Source organism: Amphibalanus amphitrite, unplaced genomic scaffold (genome assembly GCF_019059575.1).
Source record: "Amphibalanus amphitrite isolate SeventyFive unplaced genomic scaffold, NRLGWU_Aamphi_draft 001669F_arrow, whole genome shotgun sequence".
NCBI lineage: Eukaryota > Metazoa > Arthropoda > Thecostraca > Balanomorpha > Balanidae > Amphibalanus > Amphibalanus amphitrite.
In genome coordinates this window covers 60,514-82,739 of record NW_024883162.1, presented here as the reverse complement: position 1 = coordinate 82,739, position 22,226 = coordinate 60,514, and the positions used below count along the sequence as shown (strand labels likewise).

At 46.9% G+C, this 22,226-nt stretch overlaps 2 protein-coding genes across 4 annotated transcripts in view; one reads left to right on the top strand and one right to left on the bottom strand.

The window, feature by feature from the left end:
- Positions 1-1,796: 1,796 nt before the first annotated feature.
- On the top strand, positions 1,797-11,659 carry LOC122374540. Its single transcript, XM_043353348.1, has 4 exons — positions 1,797-2,317; positions 2,529-2,727; positions 4,279-4,374; positions 10,155-11,659. Exons 2-4 carry the CDS (start codon positions 2,599-2,601, stop codon positions 10,308-10,310), a joined length of 381 nt encoding a protein of 126 aa, XP_043209283.1. The 5' UTR covers positions 1,797-2,317; positions 2,529-2,598; the 3' UTR covers positions 10,311-11,659.
- LOC122374538 (transmembrane protein 184B-like) overlaps positions 11,286-22,226 on the bottom strand; it is a 33,522-nt gene continuing 22,581 nt past the window's right edge. The window contains exons 6-11 of one of the 3 annotated variants that reach the window (XM_043353345.1): positions 21,984-22,153; positions 21,369-21,595; positions 20,159-20,243; positions 16,673-16,861; positions 13,789-14,293; positions 11,286-13,375 (exon numbers count right to left, since the gene is read on the bottom strand). In XM_043353345.1, coding sequence (XP_043209280.1) covers positions 14,118-14,293; positions 16,673-16,861; positions 20,159-20,243; positions 21,369-21,595; positions 21,984-22,153 — 847 coding nt within the window. In that variant the 3' untranslated portion in view covers positions 11,286-13,375; positions 13,789-14,117. Of the gene's footprint in view, positions 13,376-13,788; positions 14,294-16,672; positions 16,862-20,158; positions 20,244-21,368; positions 21,596-21,983; positions 22,154-22,226 lie in introns of those variants that run through there. The other 2 variants (XM_043353347.1, XM_043353346.1) reach the window with 2 other exon arrangements.

The following is a 22,226-nucleotide window of genomic DNA, read 5'->3' as shown; positions in this document are numbered from 1 at the left end:
CATGCCACACAAACGCACTATCTACGAAAACGCCACCGTTGAATATTTGATCCCTGAGCGGTTTTACCCACATTGCGTCGTGTTCGTGTGAAGGGAAAGTATCACCAGCTGCTGTGATGATTTGATGTTGTGATCGTGCCACTGTGCGCCTGGTTACACAATCTCGGCTCATTAATAACTGAGTGGGGAGGCGACGTGCGTTGTTATTCGATGGACAGGATCGACCACGCGGACCGAGATTGGTCACAAACTGACAAACATGGTCAGATACAGACACAAACAGGGTTAGAATTGGGTGCTGGCTGGATGGGTGGTGTGACCTGTGAGTATGAAGTCCAGCGACCAGAAATCATCTAAACATTCGCCTGTCTTCTACACGATTTGAAGATGGGCGAGTAGTAACCTTTTTCTACATTCTTGAATAATTGCATTAGACTGCGTCTAAAATGTATTGAAAATCCCCCGGACACTGACGATTAAGGTGCAGAACGCATGTTTGTTTTGCGCTTTCCTGTTCAAAGATGCCACTGTAAAACGCCCTTTGGCAAAAGCCGCTTTACTCCTACCCCATGCTACTCCGCCCCCCCCCCCCCCCGTTGTTTATACATCGCTGCCATCTTTCCATGAAAGTAACCCAAAACTAACGCTTCCCCGGTCTAAAATAGCAGCAAACTGGCCTCACTAGCATAATCTGCTGTTGAAATGAGTCGGCTCAATGTACGAGCATTGTTTGATTGTCTTTAAAAGCTCGGTTCATACCACGACCGTCCGTCACTTAACTTAGCTCTTTAGCTTGATGAATGTGTTGTGGGGGCACGGAGGCTCTTGCGGCGACTTGCCATGACAGTAGAGAGGCTACGTAATGGTAGTGTTTAAGGTTAAGCCTGCCGGCGACATAAAATATGGAAGCTTACATGCCGTAAACGCGGAATCAGAATTACTAGAAACTGGATGGAAGTAGTTAACTTCTTGACGGGAAAGATAATGTCTCGATTTAGCTATTAGCAACCGAAATGTTAAACCAAATTTTCTGTAGTTTATAGCGTGTATCGTTCTTTAATGTCTTTGTCGATTGTCTTGCAAAATGAGCTAGGGAATATGTCAAGTCAGAGACTAGAGAGCCAATGTAAAAATGAAACAATACACTTTATTTTGAGAAAATACGTTTCTTTCAACAAGCGGGTAAATGCAAATGAATGTTCACTTCTGTTTCCTTGAAAAAACATGTTTCGTCAAAAAGTATTAGTTTTAATGATGACTGCTGAACAATCACGATTTAAGTTGTGTTAAAAAAAATCATCTATTAAAACTTTCGCGGAGCAGAGGACCGCCTTTTTAGCTTTGAGTTACGATGGAGCTAGGCTGATGCTACGTTAAACGGTTACTTACAGCAGTGAGGGCCGCCAACGCTGGATACTACTGTAACGACGACGAACAACTTGCTTTTGCCACCGTAACAACAAAATAAAAGCGAAAACCTTCCCTCTTTTACCACCACGCGACATTCACTAGCCATCATTCTAAGATAGATATCCATTTCACGCTACTCCTCGCCATAATGCATAGTTCGACACCAAACTTGCGTAAACGCAACAAATCACAATTGCAACCAATCAACCAACGAACCTACCAGCACTCATAACTCACCCCAGTTTTCGTGAAGCATCCACCCCTCCCCTCCCCCCTCGACCTGTGCGGCGATCAATGACGCATCACCCTCTCTCCAAACACCCCCCCCCCCCTCCTGCAGACGCCGGTAGTTGACACGGTCAGTTGTAGCGCCCGAGGCGCAGGAGGTTGACCTTAGTCGGCGCGGGACCCCAGCCGACGGACGGCCCAGCGATCGGACGCAGGTTTTGACAGAAGAAGTTTGACAGAAGAAGAAGACAGAAGTTTTGAAGCTTTGGATTGTCTGAGGGTGTTGGTTTGTGAATTAGTGAGGGGAGATCTTTTTACGCGTGATTTGATGCAACTTTTTTATCGGCGGTGGACTGCTGAATAAGACAGACTGAATAAGACAGACTGACGGTGAATTTAGAATCTAGACCCAGAAGCTGGAAGCACGTACATGTACATGTACATGTACATGGAAGTACATGTACTCGACGAATCTTATGGAACAAATCGGATCGGGAACATTTGAAAGTGAACTTTGAAGCGCTGAAGACCGCTCGAAAAGTCCGAAGGGGTGCCGACGATGAAGTAATAGAGACCAGCGACTCAGTAGGTACCTGAATCAAGTGACAGTCGACTGGAATCTGTCCTGGAAATTTGAAAAGTTTGAATAAATATTCAGTCCATCGCCTATTCTTGACAGGTAAGGGCTCATGAGTTTGATTGCTGCTTATGATGATGAACTTTTTTATCTATGAATTTATCATCTGAGTCCAAATACGCTCTGGTAGCTTAGGAAATGACTTTTCCAAGACCACATGCCTTTGGTTTAACGTTTGACATGCTTGATTATTACATACTTAATTTATAACGTTTTCAATTTACCTTGACACTTAACTTACCCCTGCTTTCAGCCTACAGCCTCTGAAGTCGCCCACCTCTTTGACTTCCTCTGATGGGCGGCAGCAGCGCCACCCTCGCCGTATGATCACCACGAAGCCGGGTAACAAAGTGGGCAGCATGTCCGACTCCCGGCCCGCCTCGGTGATACCGAGTATAGCTCTGAACGTGCCACCGCCACCGGACAGGACGGGAGGCGAGAATGGCGCCAAGGTATGTGGGACGAGAGAGAGAGAGAGAGAGAGAGAGAGAGAGAGAGAGAGAGAGAGAGAGAGAGAGAGAGAGAGAGAGAGAGAGAGAGAGAGAGAGAGAGAGAGAGAGAGAGAGAGAGAGAGAGAGAGAGAGAGAGAGACGACAGTGCTGTCTCAGCCATTTTAAGTGAGTCATTGCCAGTCATGTGACGCATGATGCGTATGGTACCGAGTGTGGTGTCGGTGTCTTATGAACCACGGTACATGTGGCGGCAGTGTCGTATCAGTTAGAAACGTTTTTCAATGACTGCCAGTATCGTTTTGTTATGGTAAGATCTTTTGTGCTTCACTTAGCTCTTTTTTATATTGTTTCTTTGAGTTTTTTTTCAAATGAAGATGGTCTTACTGTATTGAATATCTCTGAAAGGAATCGCATCATTTATTGTGACATGAGAAGTAAGGTCTCTGTTGTGTATTCATCTGTCTGCTACCTTTCCTTGGATGTGTCGCTGTACCGTCAAAACTTGACTGGCGGGCAGGAGCCAAATGCACACGGAAGTCACTTTTCATTTCAGTGATTTCATAGCCCTGTGATTAATTCACGCCTCAATTTCACCTCCATGACAAATTATTCTCGTAGAGTGGCGGACAGTGAACCGACCGGAGTTGACGAGCTTAGTCTTATCGTTCGTGAGTCTCATGAAATTGGGTGGTGCCTTCACGCTAAGAAGCTCATCTAACTGATTAGCTAGCTTCATGGTCATCAGATAATGCAGTCGACATTCTACGTTATTAGTTTGTGGATTACTTTGGTAGAAATCCGACCGTTAAGTGAACGTTGAAAGTTTCATGAGTTGGCGAAAATCGATTAGAAAAGGTAGCTCTTTGTTTACATGTTCAAACCTTGCTTTATGTGCCTAGTTTTGACGTCGCACAAACAACAAAGCTTCTTCCTCACGGGATCAACTGAAGAAATGTTTCGGTGCATTATCGTTTGTAAAACGTGTCACCATTTAAAAATAATTAAGTGTGGAATTTTATCCGACAAAACAAAGCACACTGCATTGTATAACCTTGTCGCACCCTGTCCGGCAGCCATGTTGACATTGACTCAGTCGATTCTGCATCATAAATGTACTTTACCGGCTCTATAATGTGCGTCACCCGTGTTTCGTTTGCTGATGTCAAACTTAGACGGTGGCGTGCTTCTTGGCACAGCACTCGTCACGGTGCAGAAATGGCCCAGAACATTGTTTAACGTTTGGATTCATGTTTTCATGAGTGCTGTGACACTGTTCGAGGTAATTACAAGCAGCAATGCATTGAGCAAAACGCTCAAAACACTGTAAAATGCATACCTATTCATATAACGCCTATTTATCGCTTAGTAGTACAATCGGCCATATTGCAAAAAAAAAATCAAACCATCACATATAGGTGTTGACTGTAATTTTCAAGTAATTTTTGGAAGAATCCAACGACTTAAGATCACCGAGAAGAGTAACATCGATGTCTTTAGTGTGCCTAGCCCCACGAAAAGTAGTCAACCTAAGCCCGTTCTGTTCCCATACAGGGTCCCCCGGCGCGGCGCACCATGGGTAGTCCTGAGGAGCCCGAGGAGGCTTACTACCGACTGCCACCCAAGGACGTCCGCTGCCCTGTCTGTCGGGTAAGTGGGGTAAATCGTCGGGCATGGTTAAGTGGGGTAAATCGTCGGGAATTTGCTATTTTGCCTGTCGGGTAAGTGGAGTACATCGTCGGGCATGGGTAAGTGGGGTAAATAGTCGGATAGCATCTGCCCCGTCTTTCAGGTCAGTGGGGTAAATGGTCGGGTATTCACTGTATGGTCTGTGTGGTAAGTCAGCTGAATCGAAGGGAGACATAGACCAGGCAAGTCAGCTTTGCCTTGTCTATGTATAGGGAAACTCGGCTAATCCACCGGATATTTGTGGCATGGTCTAGCTGATAGGCCAGCTGATGAACAGTTACACAAACTGCTTTGTCTCGTTGATTTTCCAAAAAGGGTATATTTGGATCGCAAGATGCCTTATTAGCATGCGTAATTTATTGAAGTCTGTGCTTCAATGGAGCTTATGGAGGCCATTTTCACTTCTCATATGTGAATAGGTATGTTCCTGCATCTGAGTTTTGCGGCAGATTTGCTGGTCTAGAAGGCAGTCCATCGGTTTTCTAGTCATGTTTATCATTCAGTTTACTGCGGGCGTAGTTCAAAGGCTGCGGGTGAATGCATTTGCATCGGAGATCCCTATCAAAGACATATATCTTGAATAGCCCAGTTTGAAGAAGACGGGTGGACGTGCTTGTTTACCTCTAGAAGTCAATTTATCACGGTATTGGGGCCCATCTGACGTGCATATAAAGGGCTGAGTCAAAATTAACATGTTTTTGAACTGTTGAGACATTATCTGACGATTTCTGTTTTAACCCTATTATAGTGGCGGGGGGAGGGGTTTCATCCATCCCTCACTCCTCAGTTTTTTTTTTGCGGAGCTAGGATATTGATATTGTGTGACTTTTTCTTACACTAAACTGGGCGTATTTCCTAAAAATTCAAGTTGATACATTGAACAGAGGCGGCTGCGGGACATCGGGAATCGAGAGGTCCTATTTGTTTCCACCAGTTTTGCGAACAGCAACTGAAAGGTATCATATGATAGCATATACACAGTGATTGTGCACCTTCCTTTTGCAATTTTTATCATAATAGGCGGGTCCAGGCGTGCAAAAAAGGGGCTTGATATTGATATACACCGTACCATTTGATGAGCAGTTTGCTGCTAGTTCTTCAGACTGTGGTGGAACGACTAAATTTATCATATGTGACCCTCAACACTTGCAAGCAATAGATTTCCGACCATCATGGGCGTGTTTACTGTCCAGTATTGGGAAGTATTTACACACGGCGAATGTTTGGTTCTTGGATCATACCGTTCGGTATGTCGAGTAGCAAATGCAATAGCGATTGAAATGAACAGAATTTGTAGATATGACATGTTCACAAGTGGAAGTGAACAACAGGTGATTCATAGGCGGTTCCAGGAAAAAGAAAGGAAGGTTGATTTCACCTCCCAACGTCGGTGCTCGGACGCCGCCTATGAATATAAACTTAATTAATAAAACTTAATTATGATTAATATAAACTTAAGATTTTATCATGTTTTTTTGTAGCACGATAAGATCATTCCTTACCCGTTTCAGTGACGCACCAACAAAAAGAAAACGATTTATTATGCATTTTGAATAACTCCAAAATTAAGTTACCTGTATCCGCCTATGATGTATCAAAATGCTCGTTTTGATGATACATGTCAACCTCTGGTTCATCTGCATCGATCGGCAGTAGTTGCGTCCAAATCGGTTCAAAAACATGGCCGTGGCGAGCAGTTAAAAAAGCATCTGCAATTTGGAGTTTTTACCCCTCCCCCTTCCCACTACCCCCTATTACTTTTTTGGGACAAATTGTAGATCGCGTGGAGTGGAGTCGAATGCCGTTTTAAGGTTGAAAATCGGCCGATTTCATCTCGAGATATCAAGGGGGGTCGTAAACAGTCCCTCCCCTGCCACTAATAGGGCCAGGAGCCTGCCACTAATAGGGTTAACATCTCCCCTCCCACCCCCCCCCCCTCCTCCCGGACTACGGTGGTTGGGATTGCCCCCGGGACTTAATGTTTAAAAGACAACACAAAAAAAGTAAATAAATAACATTACAGATCAGATCACGCAGTATACAAAAGTAGACCTCGAGTAAAGTCACCACAGAGCCCACCCACTTTTTTCTTTTTCCTTTTTATCGTCTTCGCCAGTTTCCTCATTTTTCTCACTTTCTGTTTGCTCATCATTCTTGTCATCTTTCTTCTCCTCTTTCTTTTCATCTTTCTTCTCCTTTTCTTTCGTTTCATCATCGTCGTCGTCATCTCCCGACGAATCGCTATCTGAGTTATTATCGCCATTTTCTGGCTTCAATTTCTCAACGCCCTTCTCGAACAGTTCGCGCACCTTTTCTCTATAATAAATCCCTAGAGCAATCAGCGCTATAGGGGTGACTCCCAACATGATAAACCCTATAATCACCCGCGCGGGCGGACCGGAGGGCGGCGGTGGTGTGTCCGGCGCGAACAAGGGGTGGTGCGTGGTGGTGGTCACGTTGGGAGCGATCACCACTAGAGTCTCGACCACCGACGGCACGAATTGCACGGCCAGTTTGAGCTTGAGAACCTCTATGGAGAGCTGGGCACTGGTGTAGAGCTCGCCGAACCGGCTCTGGGCCGATATATCCATGTGGTTCGTCTTGCTGATGAACATGGGACCCTCCGGCTCGTTGTTGGCCACTGATGAGAAACATTCCGTGCGCATCTGACCGAGGTGCGACTGCCCCCACATGAAGAAAAGCTGACAGTCCTGCTCCGGAAAGTCGCCGTTAATTTTTGTTTTGAATTGGCCCATCAGCAGTTTGGACTTTGAGACGGTTTGAAGAACGGTAACGAGAGCCTGAGTTGTGTTATCCGGGTGGTCAATCACCACGGTCACAAACTGATAATACTCAAACTTATCCTTTATGCCGTCCAGATTATCGGTCGACATGGTCTCCCTGGTCAAGTCGACCACTTGGTTACCTCTTACCTCCTTAAGTACTTTGGCTTTGGGCATGACAGGAAACATTGGTCCATTCTTCTTCTCGCACGTAGCTCCTTCATACTGTGGTGGACAAATGCATTCACAATTTTTGCCCATGTATCCCAAATTCTGGCACTTGGGTATGTTCTTGCCGTTTTTGGTGCATTCTTTTGCCCACATTTCTTCGCATTTGTAACCCCTATTCAAAGTGTAAAAGTCGTAATGTGTTTCCAGTTGGTTTGCATAGTACTTGTAGTTGAGCATGTACTGGTGTCTGACGTCTTTTGTTACGATGACTGGTAGGTAATCATCGTCACCATATTCATTCGTCGCATAATGCATTATAGAGCGATAGTCGTAGGGGATCGGCCAGTTGTTCATTTGATCTTTAGAGCAGCGACCTAGCTGCCCCCATTTGTTAATCAGCTTGGCGTTGTTTTCCTTGGAGGGCACCAGCCTGTAGAACTCGTTGTTGACCGTGATGAACTGATCTCGATCCGGCCTCCCGTGAACGTGCTGAAAGCCGATCAGGTGGCCGAACTCGTGGGTGATTCGGTGCACTTGGCATCCTTCCCCGATGGTAAACTTCTGCGACTCGCCGCCGTAAGGATTGATCCGCCCGTGATACGACCAGCAGCCCGGGAACTTTCCCACGCATATGGATGCCACCGTTGTATTTTCCGAGCAGGGCGCGTCGGGCATCTTCTCGAACTGGATACAGGTCTTGTCCATCCACGAGTTGGCGGCTTCCATAAACATAGTCTTATCGGGTGAAGTCTCGGTGTCAAAGTAATAGCGAAGATGTGGCTTGTGTGGCTTTTCGAGTTCTAGCCACGTGTTGAACCGTCTAAACGTGGACCAGCGGCCCGCCGGCTTCTGAGAGTTGAGCTGCCGAGGATCATAAGCGACATCTCCAAACAGAACCACTGAAGAGCGGTCGGCAAACTCTTGAACGACGTAGCCCTGATCACGGAGGGAGTCAATTTCCTGGTCATTTGTCCCAACTGATTTCGTGACGTTAATGTTCTTGTGAGAAGAGAAAGTAGATTCAAACTGTTGTTGCGATGTCCCGGCAGAAAACAAGATAGAGATTAAAAAGAAGTAATTACTGATGTGAAAGTCATTGTGCCAACAAATGTACACCATTATCTAGAACACCCAAACGCTCAAAAATGGGCAAAATGAACAAAAATGCTCACATTTTCAATGTTTCTCAGTTATTCATCCATTTAGTCTTGCAATGAACGCTTGTCGATTCAGATATTTCACCGCGGCTAAACGCATTTGGAAATCAAGAACAGATCTATCTTCGGTCATTACCTTGCAATTGGAAACAATGTTACCTTGCCGTTGTAGCACTGCCATGAGCTTGCATGATTGTCTTGGCTAGTGAGTGAAACTAAAATATCGATCTATCAGATAAATATGCAGTCATCACTTCACATAGGTTCAGCAAGACTTTACAGAAATTTGATTGCACTGTACCTACATAGTCTGTATTGTGCAAGTAATGAGCTACCTGATTCAGGTAAACGTTTAATTTTAAAGGTGTTTAATTTACGTTTTCACAAAACTATTTTCATTTTGCATAAGCTTTCCTTTTAAAATTTTTTCTCATCATTTCTATGACTGAATGTCGCTCGTGATTGTCATTGCAGACATACCTCAGTGACATAGGTGTAATCAAAACTATGGCGGTGTTATCAGCATGCTCCGTAAATGTCTGGCATGGACAGTAGCGGTGGAACACCTTCAATTAAAGGGGGGGGGCACTGCCGATTTTTGGTCCCATTCTTTCCATGCAACGCCCATAGGGCTACTGTTAAAATGTCAAAATCAAAAGGGGGCACGGTGCCCCGATGCCCTCCCCGTTCCGCCGCCTATGCTTAGAAATTGACTGTGTACAATAATTTAGTTCGTGCGAATGAGCCAGATGTTCCTTTTCTAGACAGGTGTTTATACAACTGGCATCAAAATTAATATACCCTGGAAAGCACTGGAGTCAGTGCCTAAAGGTATTCCTCCTAAATACTTATTAGTTTTTACCATGCCCACGTGTGGTGCGGGACAGTATAACTGACAGGAAATCGTCGAACCGTTATTCACTTGTCTGAGGATTTCGTCGCGCTTTCTGCTACTGCAGAATCAATTCATGTAGGTACGCAGGACTTATTGCAGCATCATACATGAAACACGTCATTTACTTGAATACTTCTAGGGGTATATAGGGCCTTGATTCTAGGAAGTTCGGCAATAACAAGTTTTTCGGTTGCCCTGGGTAACACAAAGCTTTGTATACGGACCTCCATCGATAAAGTGAACGTTTAGGTGTCAGCTTTCTGTTATTGATTCGTGACGCTCTTCCTTTGTTCGTTCTCTCTCTCTCTCTCTCTCTCTCTCTCTCTCTCTCTCTCTCTCTCTCTCTCTCTCTCTCTCTCTCTCTCTCTCTCTCTCTCTCTCTCTCTCTCTCTCTCTCTCTCTCTCTCTCTCTCTCTCTCTCTCTCTCTCTCTCTCTCTCTGTCTCTGTCTCTGTCTCTGTCTCTGTCTCTGTCTCTGTCTCTGTCTCTGTCTCTGTCTCTGTCTCTGTCTCTGTCTCTGTCTCTGTCTCTGTCTCTGTCTCTGTCTCTGTCTCTGTCTCTGTCTCTGTCTCTGTCTCTGTCTCTGTCTCTGTCTCTGTCTCTCTCTGTCTCTCTCTCTCTGTCTCTCTCTGTCTCTCTCTCTCTCTCTCTCTCTCTCTCTCTCTCTCTCTCTCGCTCTCGCTCTTCCTCTCCGCCCCCCTCTCTCTCTCTCTATCTGTCTCTATCTCTCCGACAGGTGGGCGCTCTGAGGACCCGGTTCACCGCCTGTGGTGTGTTTCTGGCCGTCGTGCTGTTTCCGCTCGGCCTCATCCCGTGCTTTCTGCTGCGAGAAAAGCGCTGTAACCACTGCACGCACCGCGCCGCACCCGGCGACCAGTCCTGGTCCGAGTGACGTCATCTGCAGGCGTGACGTCATCAGTGGCCGGTGAGGGAGGTATTTTAGGTAAGGGTTGTTTGTGTGTGTGGTTAATCGCATGTCACGAATAATGGAAGCGAGAGGAAGTTTTTGGAGCAGAGATTGGTGGGTTTTATGGATTCGAGGTGCGAGCATAGACAAAGTGAAACGATTTAAGCAGAGACTCTCATTGATTGATGGACGAGAGATGTGCGGCGAAATGTCTAATTGTAGTCTGTAAGTAATCCGATTACGTCAAGTTTGCAACATTAACTGTATAAGTACATCAATGTTGCCTTTTACTGAAGCTTTAGACTGCTAAGGGAAGGCAGCCCTCGATTCTAATCGGCTGATGTGTTATGCCTCTGTGTGATGCTACTGGAATATTGACGTCAGTCGCAAGTATGACGTGATGTGATTTGACTGACGCAAGGACGGTAACCGAGATCTGCACATTTTTAGAAATGTTTGAAATATTGGTGTGATTCAATATTCATCACAGAGGCATCGTGTCCAGCATTTCAACGTCTATTCTGATAGTAGGTGTTCAGCATTAAATGCGCGTTTTCTTGGTCTTAAGCGATGTGCGAATGCGACGCTGACGTGCCTGCTATATGTGTCGAATATCTCGCTTCGACCCTAGCAGTGTGTTAAAGTTACACCGCTGAGGTCCAGTCTGAACGGCTAGGAACACAGTCAGAGGACGGACGGCCGGAACCGGGAATCGAACCTAGGACATCCCGACTACCGGGACGACGCGGACGCCTTTGCCCACCACGCTTGCCCACCATGGTTTTCAGCCGTGGATATTCTCTCGTGAAGCGCTCTTTCGTGAATTTCCGTGAATCGTGAATGACTTAGATCATGGCCCTGCGAAGGATAAGGATGTGATTGTAAACCAGCGATGTTATCTATCCGATACCCAGATTTGCCATTCATCGCATCCACATAACATTTCCCACACATGCGAGACCCGTTTTGTGGTTTTATTCACGACAAAGCTTCGCCACATCTTGCACTCGCTCCCGCGCTCTCCCCTCCTCTCGTCCCCTCCGACAGCCCCTCTTTCCCGATAAACATTCACAAATCGATCTAACAGGTCCGGGCGCCTCGCTCGCCGGCGCAGAGGTGACAACCGTGGCGCGATGTCCAATTTCGGCGCACGGAGGGTCCTGCGCCACTTTTGACACACCTTTGTCGCACACTAACATGTACGAAAATAAATATTTACAATAGCGGACTTTGGGCGCGCGTGGATCGTTTGACAGTGTAGAGGCGCAGACGACGACAAGACAGATCGACGGAGCCCTCGACAAAGAGTCACGAGAGCAGTGGATTCGCCACAGTCAGAGGGATTCGTCGTGCGTAAACGCAACGGGACTACCCCAGATACATACTACCCCAAATCCAGGTAGGTTTAAAACGTGCATTTACTTTGCCCATGTATGAGGGGTAGTTTTTTTTCTATTGGCGTTTTATATAGTTCATCGCCGATGGGTTGTCTTGTAACCACGGTCAGCCGTATCGCACATTTGCAGTTTCTACACAGATTTCTATAGCCGTGTGGCGTCAAATTCTAACCCCTCCCCGCTTCTTCCCTTCTAACCCATCCAACAATCACCAATACACATTGCGAACAAAACATCCAGGAACGAAACGGCATGCTACGTACGACAGGGGCAAACTCCAATAGGACGGAGTCCCTTCCAGCCCGCCCGAGTCCCTTCCTACACGGGTATCGTATCCCCATACGTCCCTTTCAGCACCAGCCAGCAAGGAAGGACGAATCAGCGAACAGAGGACACACAGAGACTCTGGACTTGCCACACACGGAACAGTCTCAATAGGCAGTCACTACACATTGGGTATATAATCGTGCCGGCTCCACTGCGAGAAACTCCGGGTGGATACTCTTAAATAACGCTGTACAATCAGCACACTACAGGGCGCGGGAGAGCAAAAAGATAACGAGGAAAAGTAGAGAGACGAACCCATAGTCACTGGGGCTTGTGAAATAAAGAGCATCATAGCGGTATATGTCTGAATAGTGATTTGAATGAATATATCGGTGCCAAGGAATGATGAATTTAACTGAAATTTGATAGACGTATCAGCGAGATCACGGACCGATACCACAATAGGACGGGACGGGACAGACATAGACAAAACGTGTCCTGGTCCTTACACTGCCTGGTCTTCACAATCACCAGGATTGGAGCTGAGGAGACAATTCGCCATTGTGCCACATTTACCACACGACTGTCTTAGCACCACCATACAGCCTCATACATTCATATACAATTACATCCATACCAACAGCATACACCAGCCATACCAACAGCATCATCCACATACACATTGCCATACACTCGTACACATTACGATACAGCGGTACACGGCACTAAATACGTACGGTCAGATAGGGCAATAGGGGAACGCATCAGAGCATTCACGCAAACCTGACAGAGGGGCTGAAGACAATATTTATGGGGAGAGTAGCTAACCTGATAGCAGAGATTGAAGACATATGCTAGACAAGTTAAAGATCGACGCCCTAGTCTGCTATGCACATATTGTCACATATGGTATACGCTCACCACCACAAACTGACACAAGCCAATCATTCATCCAAATGTCGATAGATTCACTCGAAACCGACAGATAGAGACTGAGAGCGGAATCACGCCATCGAAGATTACCGATACACTCCCATAGACAGCTCGACCACAACTTAACTCTCGGCCACCTTACTCCAAAGAAGAGTCCCGCCCTCCCCTACTCACTACTTGATCGAAACCGTACAGACCCCGCGCTGCGGGTCACCCATTGGCGAAGGTACACCGAATAAATACACTCTCTCACCCCGGCTGATCTCGTACGAGCAGAGATCGTTACATCGAAGCTACAGCCGCCGAAAATCTCAGAAAAGCTAATCGTAAGTAGATAGGTGTTTGGCGAGAAAACGCACGCGCGCCAGGCGAATGTCGAATCACACCCGATATATGAGACGCATTATGCAATCAACAGGCAACACTACTCGGACGAAAACGATCGCAGATACTATAGTTCGTTTTTCTTAAGTTCGACCCTCACTGTAAACATCTTTTTGGAAACAGCACGAGAATTGCTAGCTGAATTACTGAGAAAACTCGTTGGCGCACAATGATTTCGCAAACGATCAATTGTATCAAAATTATTTCTACCTGGCTTCTTTTTCCCAGACTCGCAGCTCGGTATTTGCAGCCCCACAAGGATCGAGGAATTGTCAGGAAGTATAAGTAATTTAATTAATAAATCGCACGGCGTTTAGCGTAACAGTATATCATTGGTGTTAGAAACTTATTTTGAAAATACTCATCCATATCTCCAGTACAAAGTGCGCTAACCAGTTTTCTCAGTAATTCAGCTAGCAATTCTCGTGCTGTTTCCAAAAAGATGTTTACAGTGAGGGTCGAACTTAAGAAAAACGAACTATAAAAAGACTACAACAGCGATAGTTTTAACAAAATTACATCAATGCGTGAGGCTAAATGTGTGAAAAGCAATACAAAAACACTGTACATAACTTACACCTGGGAAAATCATAGCTTGTTATACCCGAGCTATGCTCCAGCGGCGCATAATTATCACGGCGTATATCCGCTGCGGTGGCACGTGATATCAACAGAAAACGTCTACCGCCCTCGCAGGCCGCGGAGCGACTCAACTAATCACAGAATCACCGAACCCAATCACCGGTCAGGGACACCTAGCGGCGCGCAGAGTAACTAACTACGGTATAGGTGTCGCCCCGGTCGCGGCCGCTCACGGGAACTCGTCGTCGCTAGAGAGCAGTGTGGTTTTCTCCGTGTAGCTGAGTCCGCTGACGCGCGGGTTGTTTGGTCTCTTGTTGCCATGGAGACTGGACTGGGGCACACCGGCGTCACCGTCGTAGCTGCCCGAGTGGGTACGAGAGTGGTTCTTGCTTGGCCGACCGCCGGCTGAAACCAGAGAAAACCGGTTATGGTGGGGCACAAATGGTCAAAACGCCGACACCCTAGGTAGAAATTAATACATCTAGTGAGCAAAATTATTGTCATTCATGATGGAAACAGAAATACTTAATTTACATGCGAATCTGGAATAGCCTGGTTATCAAAAATTATTTGAAAAGCCCGCAAAAAAAATATTCAACAAAAAGTGATAGGGACATTTTAAAGTTACTAAGTAAATCAGAATCTAAACAAAAATATTTAAGAAACACACATTTCATTGGAAAAAGCGAACCAAAGTGCAAAGCGTGCAAGAGACGGGCACATGCAGGCAAGAAGCGACACGAGAGGCACAGATAGGCATGCTGTGGAAATCCACATCCAAACGGAATCATGAAGGCTGGCTGGATCAAAATACAACATTATGCTTACGAACACAAGTCGAAACCCTTGTACCATCGATCAAAGAGCTTCACTACCCGCTGTATTTCAGTTAACTTGTCCGCAACCACTTGGCTAAGCTCTAATCATCGAAGCCAACTAGACAGAAGGCCGGCGCGCTAACTAATATCTCAAACGCCACAAATGCGCATCGAACGCTCTTTCCAAATAATTGGCAGCATCAGTCTAACAGTGCTGCACTAGCATGTCTGCTAGTTGCTTTAGGTTATGTCAGTGGAGGCTTGAGTTATGTCAAGTCTCTCCCAGCTGCAGCTACCAAAACACTTAAACACGAAATCGAAATAGAAGTAGAGCGATCTTCAGCCGTCCGTCCAGGTCAGGAGTTGAAAGACCGATGGCAGATACTGTGGGACGCACCAGTCAACCCGTCAGGAATCACTAGGAACTGAGAGAGAACCAGAATCGAGCCGACAATAACAGCCTCAATGGTAGCAGACATTAGATCAGAAGCCGTCAGCACACACCACCTATCAGCACGAATAACATCACCGAAACACTACAAACCAGCACCGAGTGGCAGAACCTCCAGCAGCACCAAAGCAGAACCAATTAACCACCGCACCAAACTAGCACCAGTCTCCACCACCTAGCACCATCCCCGTATCACCACCACCACCACCGCCAAAAGCCGTCCCCTGGCCGTCCCATCACGAACACATAAGGCAGCCCGGGCCGCCGGCGGGTGGCGGGCACGGCACTGCAGTCAACACTAACGCGTCTGGTCCGATCTACCGCGAATGTCTACTTTTAGGCGCTTAGATGTGGGTGAACGTCTGATAGACATCGGTGTGCGACTATGAACAACAGTGCTTAGAGCGGTGAGAATGTACACGAAGCAAACAGTGTTTAAGCTGTGGTTATGAGCGAGTGAAGGGTAAACGTACACACAAATCGCGCGTAGATGAATGAGCGAGAGGGGAATAAATGCACATTGTATATACTTTATACAGTATGCGAAACAGATACATATTATGACACAAATTGACACAGGGAATGGTGAGGAAAACGTTTAAGCGGATCCTCGAGATGAGATTATGTGTAAGACAGTAGCTAAAGCGGTGTGACAGAGTTGACACACTGAATGTGCAGCTGGAATACACATCTTATGATACATCATGAGAGGGACGGTCCAACAAAATGTCTAGGCGAGCCAGCATGACAAATATAATACAGTGAAAGAGTGACAGTGTTGGCGAGAATACGAATAGACGTGAGCAAGGCTAAGAAAAGTGAGAAGTGAGCCACGGCATGACGTGAGACAACCAACGTGAGACATGGACTGAGTGAGACAATGAGTGAGACACGATGAGGCCGTGACGGTGAGGCACAACAGTGAGACAGTGACGCAGATACAGTGATCAGTGAAACACTGACACATATTCGGTGAGACAGTGACAAGTGAGATACGGTGAGACAAACAGTGGCTGTGAGACAGTGGCGGTGGGGTGTCGGCTGTGAGACATACGAGCTGGACCACCACCAGTGCCGGGCGCACGCAGTCCAGGGGTAACGGAGCGCAGACGGTGCCGGAGTACACAGAATACGGACAAAATCAATAAGTGAGTTCAGAAGAAAACTAACTTATCATTCCCTTATTGCCGGTACATATAAAGAAAAAGATCAATAACTGTATCAACAAATAATGACACTCCACTTTTACGTTCATGAATATAAAATATGAGTTTTTATAGTAAACTAAAAACAGCAGCATAAGAATGAAGGAAGGAAAAGACACAAATTAGTTAGGTCGTCTCTGGTCTGACAAGACCTCATTGGCCTTCATCCCCAAACTCCCCACTCCGGCACCAGCCCGCCACTCCATCCCCCGCCCGCGTGCCCCTCTCCTCCACCAAGTGCTGAGCTGTGTTTCTACTGCGCGAGGTGCCGTGCCCACCACCGCCACCGCCGCCGAGCGCACGCCAGTACCCTGCTGATAGCCCGGCACCATGCCGCCGGTGCTGCCACCTGGCGGAGCGCTGGTGCTGCCGCCTGGCGGCGCGCGCAGCTCCTGAAACCCTGCCGACGGGCCGACAGGCGGCGCCACTGCGGTGGATGTGACGTCCAGTTCGGCGGGCCGGGAGGCGGGCGGACGGCGACTGCTGCCGTCACCGATGCCTGCGGGCGCCGGCCGGTCAGCGGCGGGTCACCGGGGTCAGGGGAGGGGCAGCAGGCAGGGAGGGGTCGGGTCACTGGACCGTCATACAGAGAACAGCCAAATTTCGAGCAGGACAAACACGGATGTAACAGTCATTGGTAAAACATTCAATATAACTGATTGGATGCATTCGCTACCGATGCAAGGCAGGCATATTTTAAGGTCATTCACGTGCAGCGACGGGGCAACACTGGGCAGGGAATCGTTCTCAATTTAAGCGTGATAGCTGGGAATTAGGTTCTACACAATCACGCCCAAAGGACCACACGTCTTATACGCCACATAAAAAAAACAAAGGCATGTGAATCGCACCGTCCCGGAACAAATCACGCCAACCAAATGAACGCATCGCGAAATCACATTCCAGTCACAGTCATATTTACTTCACAACCCCCTCCCCCTCCCATGCCGGGACAACCCTCTCACTCCCAAGGACCAGTTACAGAACACAACTTCTAAACAACTCAGTCATGACAATCCACCACTGGAGGGCGCCCACGGTTCCGCCAGATCGACCACGTCTCAGTTCCAGGAATCCGTCCCACCGACAGACCCCGGTCTGACAAACTTCAACCATCAATGGCCGATCAGCGACTCTGGAGTCTGGACACAGATCCTCCTCCTCCCACAAAGGTCACAGATCTCCAACAAAGGTCACGAGGCGGTTCCCCTAATCCCTCTCCCCTAAGCATCTGCCCCCATGCCTCTGAAAGTATGGGTGTCCCAGTCTGGCTGGGATTACTTTTAAATTTCAGACTTCGTGTTACCTTACAAAAATACATATTGTCATATCTGAGATAATTTGAAATTGAGAGAACAAAGGAAGCTTGTGAAACATGCTCCATCAGCTAACATGGTTAAAAGCGTTACAGGCTTCAAAAACAATGGGAACTCACATTTCACCCTAGAAGTTAAACAGAGTCATAAACCCAGCCAAAATCAAAAGGATGGCCGCCATCTTTTTATTCAGCCAGCAGAACTAGAAATTCGGTCTGGTGTATGGTCTGGGAACTGAAAAGGATCGCATTATTATATCACAAAAAGCACGGCTTAAAATCCAGAAGCATGTACATATGTTACTGTGTCCCGATATTTCCATTTGAACACATTTCTGTCCTAGATAAATATCACAGCGCGGGATGATAAAATCCTCCTCTGAGAAATTCGGACACACCATCGACCTTCATCACATTCTGACATTGCCACTCCACTGAGGAGAGTAGCTATAAATAGAGAGCATCCAGCGAGCGGCGACTGACTGATGTCTCTATAAGGAGAGGTACGACCGACAGAGATCCACGGACCGACGGCTATTTTTAGAGGGGAATGTAATCGGGGATTAATTACTGTCTCTGCTTGCAGAGAGGTGCGGGAAAACGGACGTCAATATAAAGCAAAAATACCCAACGGCTTATTCAAATAGCATAGTAAGGGACAAAGCACATCCATATAACGCAATCATTCGCGAAATGATACAGCTATACAGCAATGTACAACTTTTTACATCAAACACCAATCTTATACGGCACAGCACACGATACAATGCACGATAAAGCACATGATGAAGATGCGCTGCATAATAAATCACACAATCTACAAAGGGCGTTCACAAATTGAATCACATCGTACACCAAACCAATCAGGAAAGAAAACGACAAAACGATTGTCAAATATCAACCCATGCACGTTGGGAGAATTCACCACACCAAGGGCCCAAGACAAGTGCAGCGTTTAGAGTGAAGAGTCTCATCAGGCACATTTCAAACCTAACCAAACCAAACCAAACCAAACCAAACCCAGTTCACACCCTGTACGAGTCAGGCTCAGCCAATACCCTTACTTTATTGAACCCAAACCTTTCAAAGGGTGAATGTGTGGGTGGGTGCCAGTTTCGAGGTAAGAGAGGAATGAGATAATGACAAACACACAGACACAGGTCACTAAGCTTGTTGGATCATTGTCAGCTATCCCTCTACGACACCGGCTAAGTTTGATTAATCCTAAACGATATTCTAGCTATAGCATACACATACTAGCATACGTAGTTGCTACTAGCTAAAGAATACCACACGACTAAACTGAACTTAGAATTGCAGTCAGCAAATAAAAATGCATGGCAAAAATGCAAGCGAGCAATTGACGTGCATACAAGCAAAACGAGAATGCATTCTGTTGAAATATCACCTAAAACAAACCTACCTGAGAGTAGATGTGTACCAGCCCCTTCCAGGTGTGTTTGTAGTATCAGTATTATTTGTAGTGTGTCACATTTGAATTGATATCAACAATCACTACTCTTTATTTATATCCTAGGGCTAACGAATGGCGCTGCTTAAATACCCTAGTGTCCACATTTTGCATTACCAATCAGCCACGAAAAACACTCGTTCTTATCTGCCGTGAATTTGCCTCAATAGAGCTCACAGTGAATAAAGCTGACTGAATCTGACGTGAGACCCCCGTGAATTGTCACCCAAGTCGCGCAGCATTACCCCGAACTCATCAATTTGAACGAACCCCTGACAAAGTGCTCTGGACGCAGCGTCGAGCCGATGTCTGGAATACATTTATTGCCGCCGACAGCTGCGATGGATCCGTCTCAGCCAAAGCCAGCCCGGAGAGGTAAAAAAGCTCGGCAATCGTAGAGCTGTCAGGTACACAAATACCCGCATAATCGTGTTTACCGCACCGTAATGCATCACAACATGGGATTTACACGCACGGATGAAGATCATAGAATTATTCGCGTCCAATAGCTAAGTAATTTGTCCCTAGTGGTAGTTACCCAATCTAGTTGTTCGATACTTGGGAAAGCTGGTCAAACTAGGGAAACGTAAGGGGAAATACCAACAGCTAGCAGATAATAAAGTGTCTACTCGAGACGCTCAATGTAAGCTGCTTGCGCCGAGTCTCAGCTATTCTGAATGCATCTCACAGAAGTTCACGTAAAATGGAACGACAAATACATCTGGGGAGTCTTCAAAGCCGTCTGTGAAAGCACGGCTTTGAACGGCTTTTGCATGTAAAATCGAGCTTCTGTGACCGTAATATAAAACGGTACCAAACTATGGAAGTAATACGGGTGTAGTACACCCGTATTAGTACACCCGGTGTACTATTGGTGAACTATGTACTGGGTGTACTGGCTGTACTGAATGTACTGCAGTGTACTGCAGTGTACGTACCGGCGCTGTACTGGGTGTACTGGCTGTACTGCAGTGTACTGAATGTACCGCAGTGTACTGCAGTGTACGTACCGGCACTGTACTGGGTGTACTGGCTGTACTGCGGATGGAAGTTGTGAATCGCGTCCGTCATTATATCTCGTGGGTTCATCGTCTCCTGCGAAAACACAAAATAAAAGCGTCAAACATTAATTGTAATACACCCAATATACAGGGACGCATTTGTGACTTGTCTGATTTGACCACAACACACCATATCTGACGGCCAACGGAGATAACAGTACTTCATTACACACCAAAGACCGACACAGATAACAGCGGCAAAGGCATCACGATCAAAGAACGTACAGCTAATCGCTCGGTCGGCCGTTCGGTCGCCCGGACTAGACGTTCGGGCGTCGGTGAATCGATCCCGGAGTGGCCCACACAGCCCCCCCCCTTCCCCCCCGTGCAGAGTGCCGCACTGTGTGGTCTGGACCGGACGGGACTGGTGCAGTCATTGGACATGGGGAAAAGAGGATGGGGAGGGGAAAGAGAGGAGAGGCGAGGCGAAATGTAAGCAGCGCAATGTTGTGGGATGGCAAAAGAATGGCAGGGAAAGCATAGCGAGAGAGAGAGAGAGAGAGAGAGAGAGAGAGAGAGAGAGAGAGAGAGAGAGAGAGAGAGAGAGAGAGAGAGAGAGAGAGAGAGAGAGAGAGAGAGAGAGAGAGAGAGAGAGAGAGAGAGAAACTGCATTTACGGACTCATGGTCCATACGGACTCATGGTATACCGCGTTCAATGTTGATAATGTGATTTGTGGATGGCCTTTTAACTGTGAGTGTTTCGAAAGAGACGAGAGAGAAGACTGACTAGTTAGACGGGTACCGAGATGACCACACATCCTTCTACATAAACTACATCCGGCATAAGCGACAGTTCAGAGACTAAAAGTAAGTGTTAATGACTATGTTGACACCATTCATCCCATTCAAATCACTACCAAATGCGGGTGAAATCCGATTATGGGTACAATACCGGACGTAATCCATTCAAATGCTCTCAGGATACGCTCATGGATTACAACCGGATAAAAAAAAAACATCCTAAAGAAAGCTCACATGTAGTACAATCGGTCTCAAAAACAAAAACAAACGTAGAGGCTTACTATAAAAAACGGTTAACGACACCTAGGTACCACCTCCCTCTCTTCCCCTCCCTCTCCCTCTCTCACCCTCCCTCCCTCCCTCCCTCCCTCCCTCCCTCCCTCCCTCCCTCCTTGCCCCCCCCCCCACCAAACCTACCTTCAGAGAGCTGGAGATACTCGTCATGGTCACCGACCGTCCGCTCGGATCGGTAAAACACTCCTGGGAGTAGGTCGTATGCGGGAACGCGTAGCGCAGCATGATGGCGGCGAAGAACATCTCGATACAGACGAGGAAGTTCTGGTAGCCGGCCGACATGGTGCCTGGGTTGATGTAGCTGCGCTCCTCGAACATGTCGCTCCACTCGAGAATGGCCAGAAGCACGCCTGGGGAGGGGGAAGGACATGTTACTCATCTACAGAATGGCTTGAAGCACGCCTGGGGAGGGGGGGGGGGGGGTGGATAATGGAACGTGAACACTTTGAGTTAGAAGTTATCACGATCGCGGCTGTTTATTACAACTTCAAAATGAGTTATTTACAGGCTTAATGATCAATTATTGATCTGCAATTGTTGCAAAATAAGGCGATTTCCTGTCTACTCAAAAATTTGTTATGAAACACATTCTGTTGTGAAACATTTGATGAAATCGTCAAATAAAAACCAACGTCCGAATGAAGTAAAACAGAGAAAAACACTGCCTAGAAAACCTCGGCCTACAATCCAAAAACCAACGGACGTCTATGCAGGCGTCTCGTTCTATGCATATCTCACCCTGCCAGAAGGACAGAAAGATGACCGACTTCACTGTGAAGAACTTGATGACGGGATCGAAGGGTCGCAGCATCTCCCTGGTGGCGTGGTAGAACAGGAAGAGCGCATAGAGCGCCAGCGAAACGCTGAAGTTGTAGATGATGGTGATGTAGAGGTAGCCGCTCGTCGCGCTGGGGGGGGGGGGAGGATGTCAGACACACGCTGAAGTTGTAGATGATGGTGATATAGAGGTACCCGCTGGTC

Excerpts from the sequence above, each read along its gene's own strand:
- LOC122374540 (XM_043353348.1), top strand. The coding sequence starts at position 2,599 with ATGATCACCACGAAGCCGGGTAACAAAGTGGGCAGCATGTCCGACTCC. Across the intron at positions 2,728-4,278 it reads GAGGCGAGAATGGCGCCAAG|GGTCCCCCGGCGCGGCGCAC; the intron begins GTATGTGGGACG and ends GTTCCCATACAG. Across the intron at positions 4,375-10,154 it reads TCCGCTGCCCTGTCTGTCGG|GTGGGCGCTCTGAGGACCCG; the intron begins GTAAGTGGGGTA and ends TCTCTCCGACAG.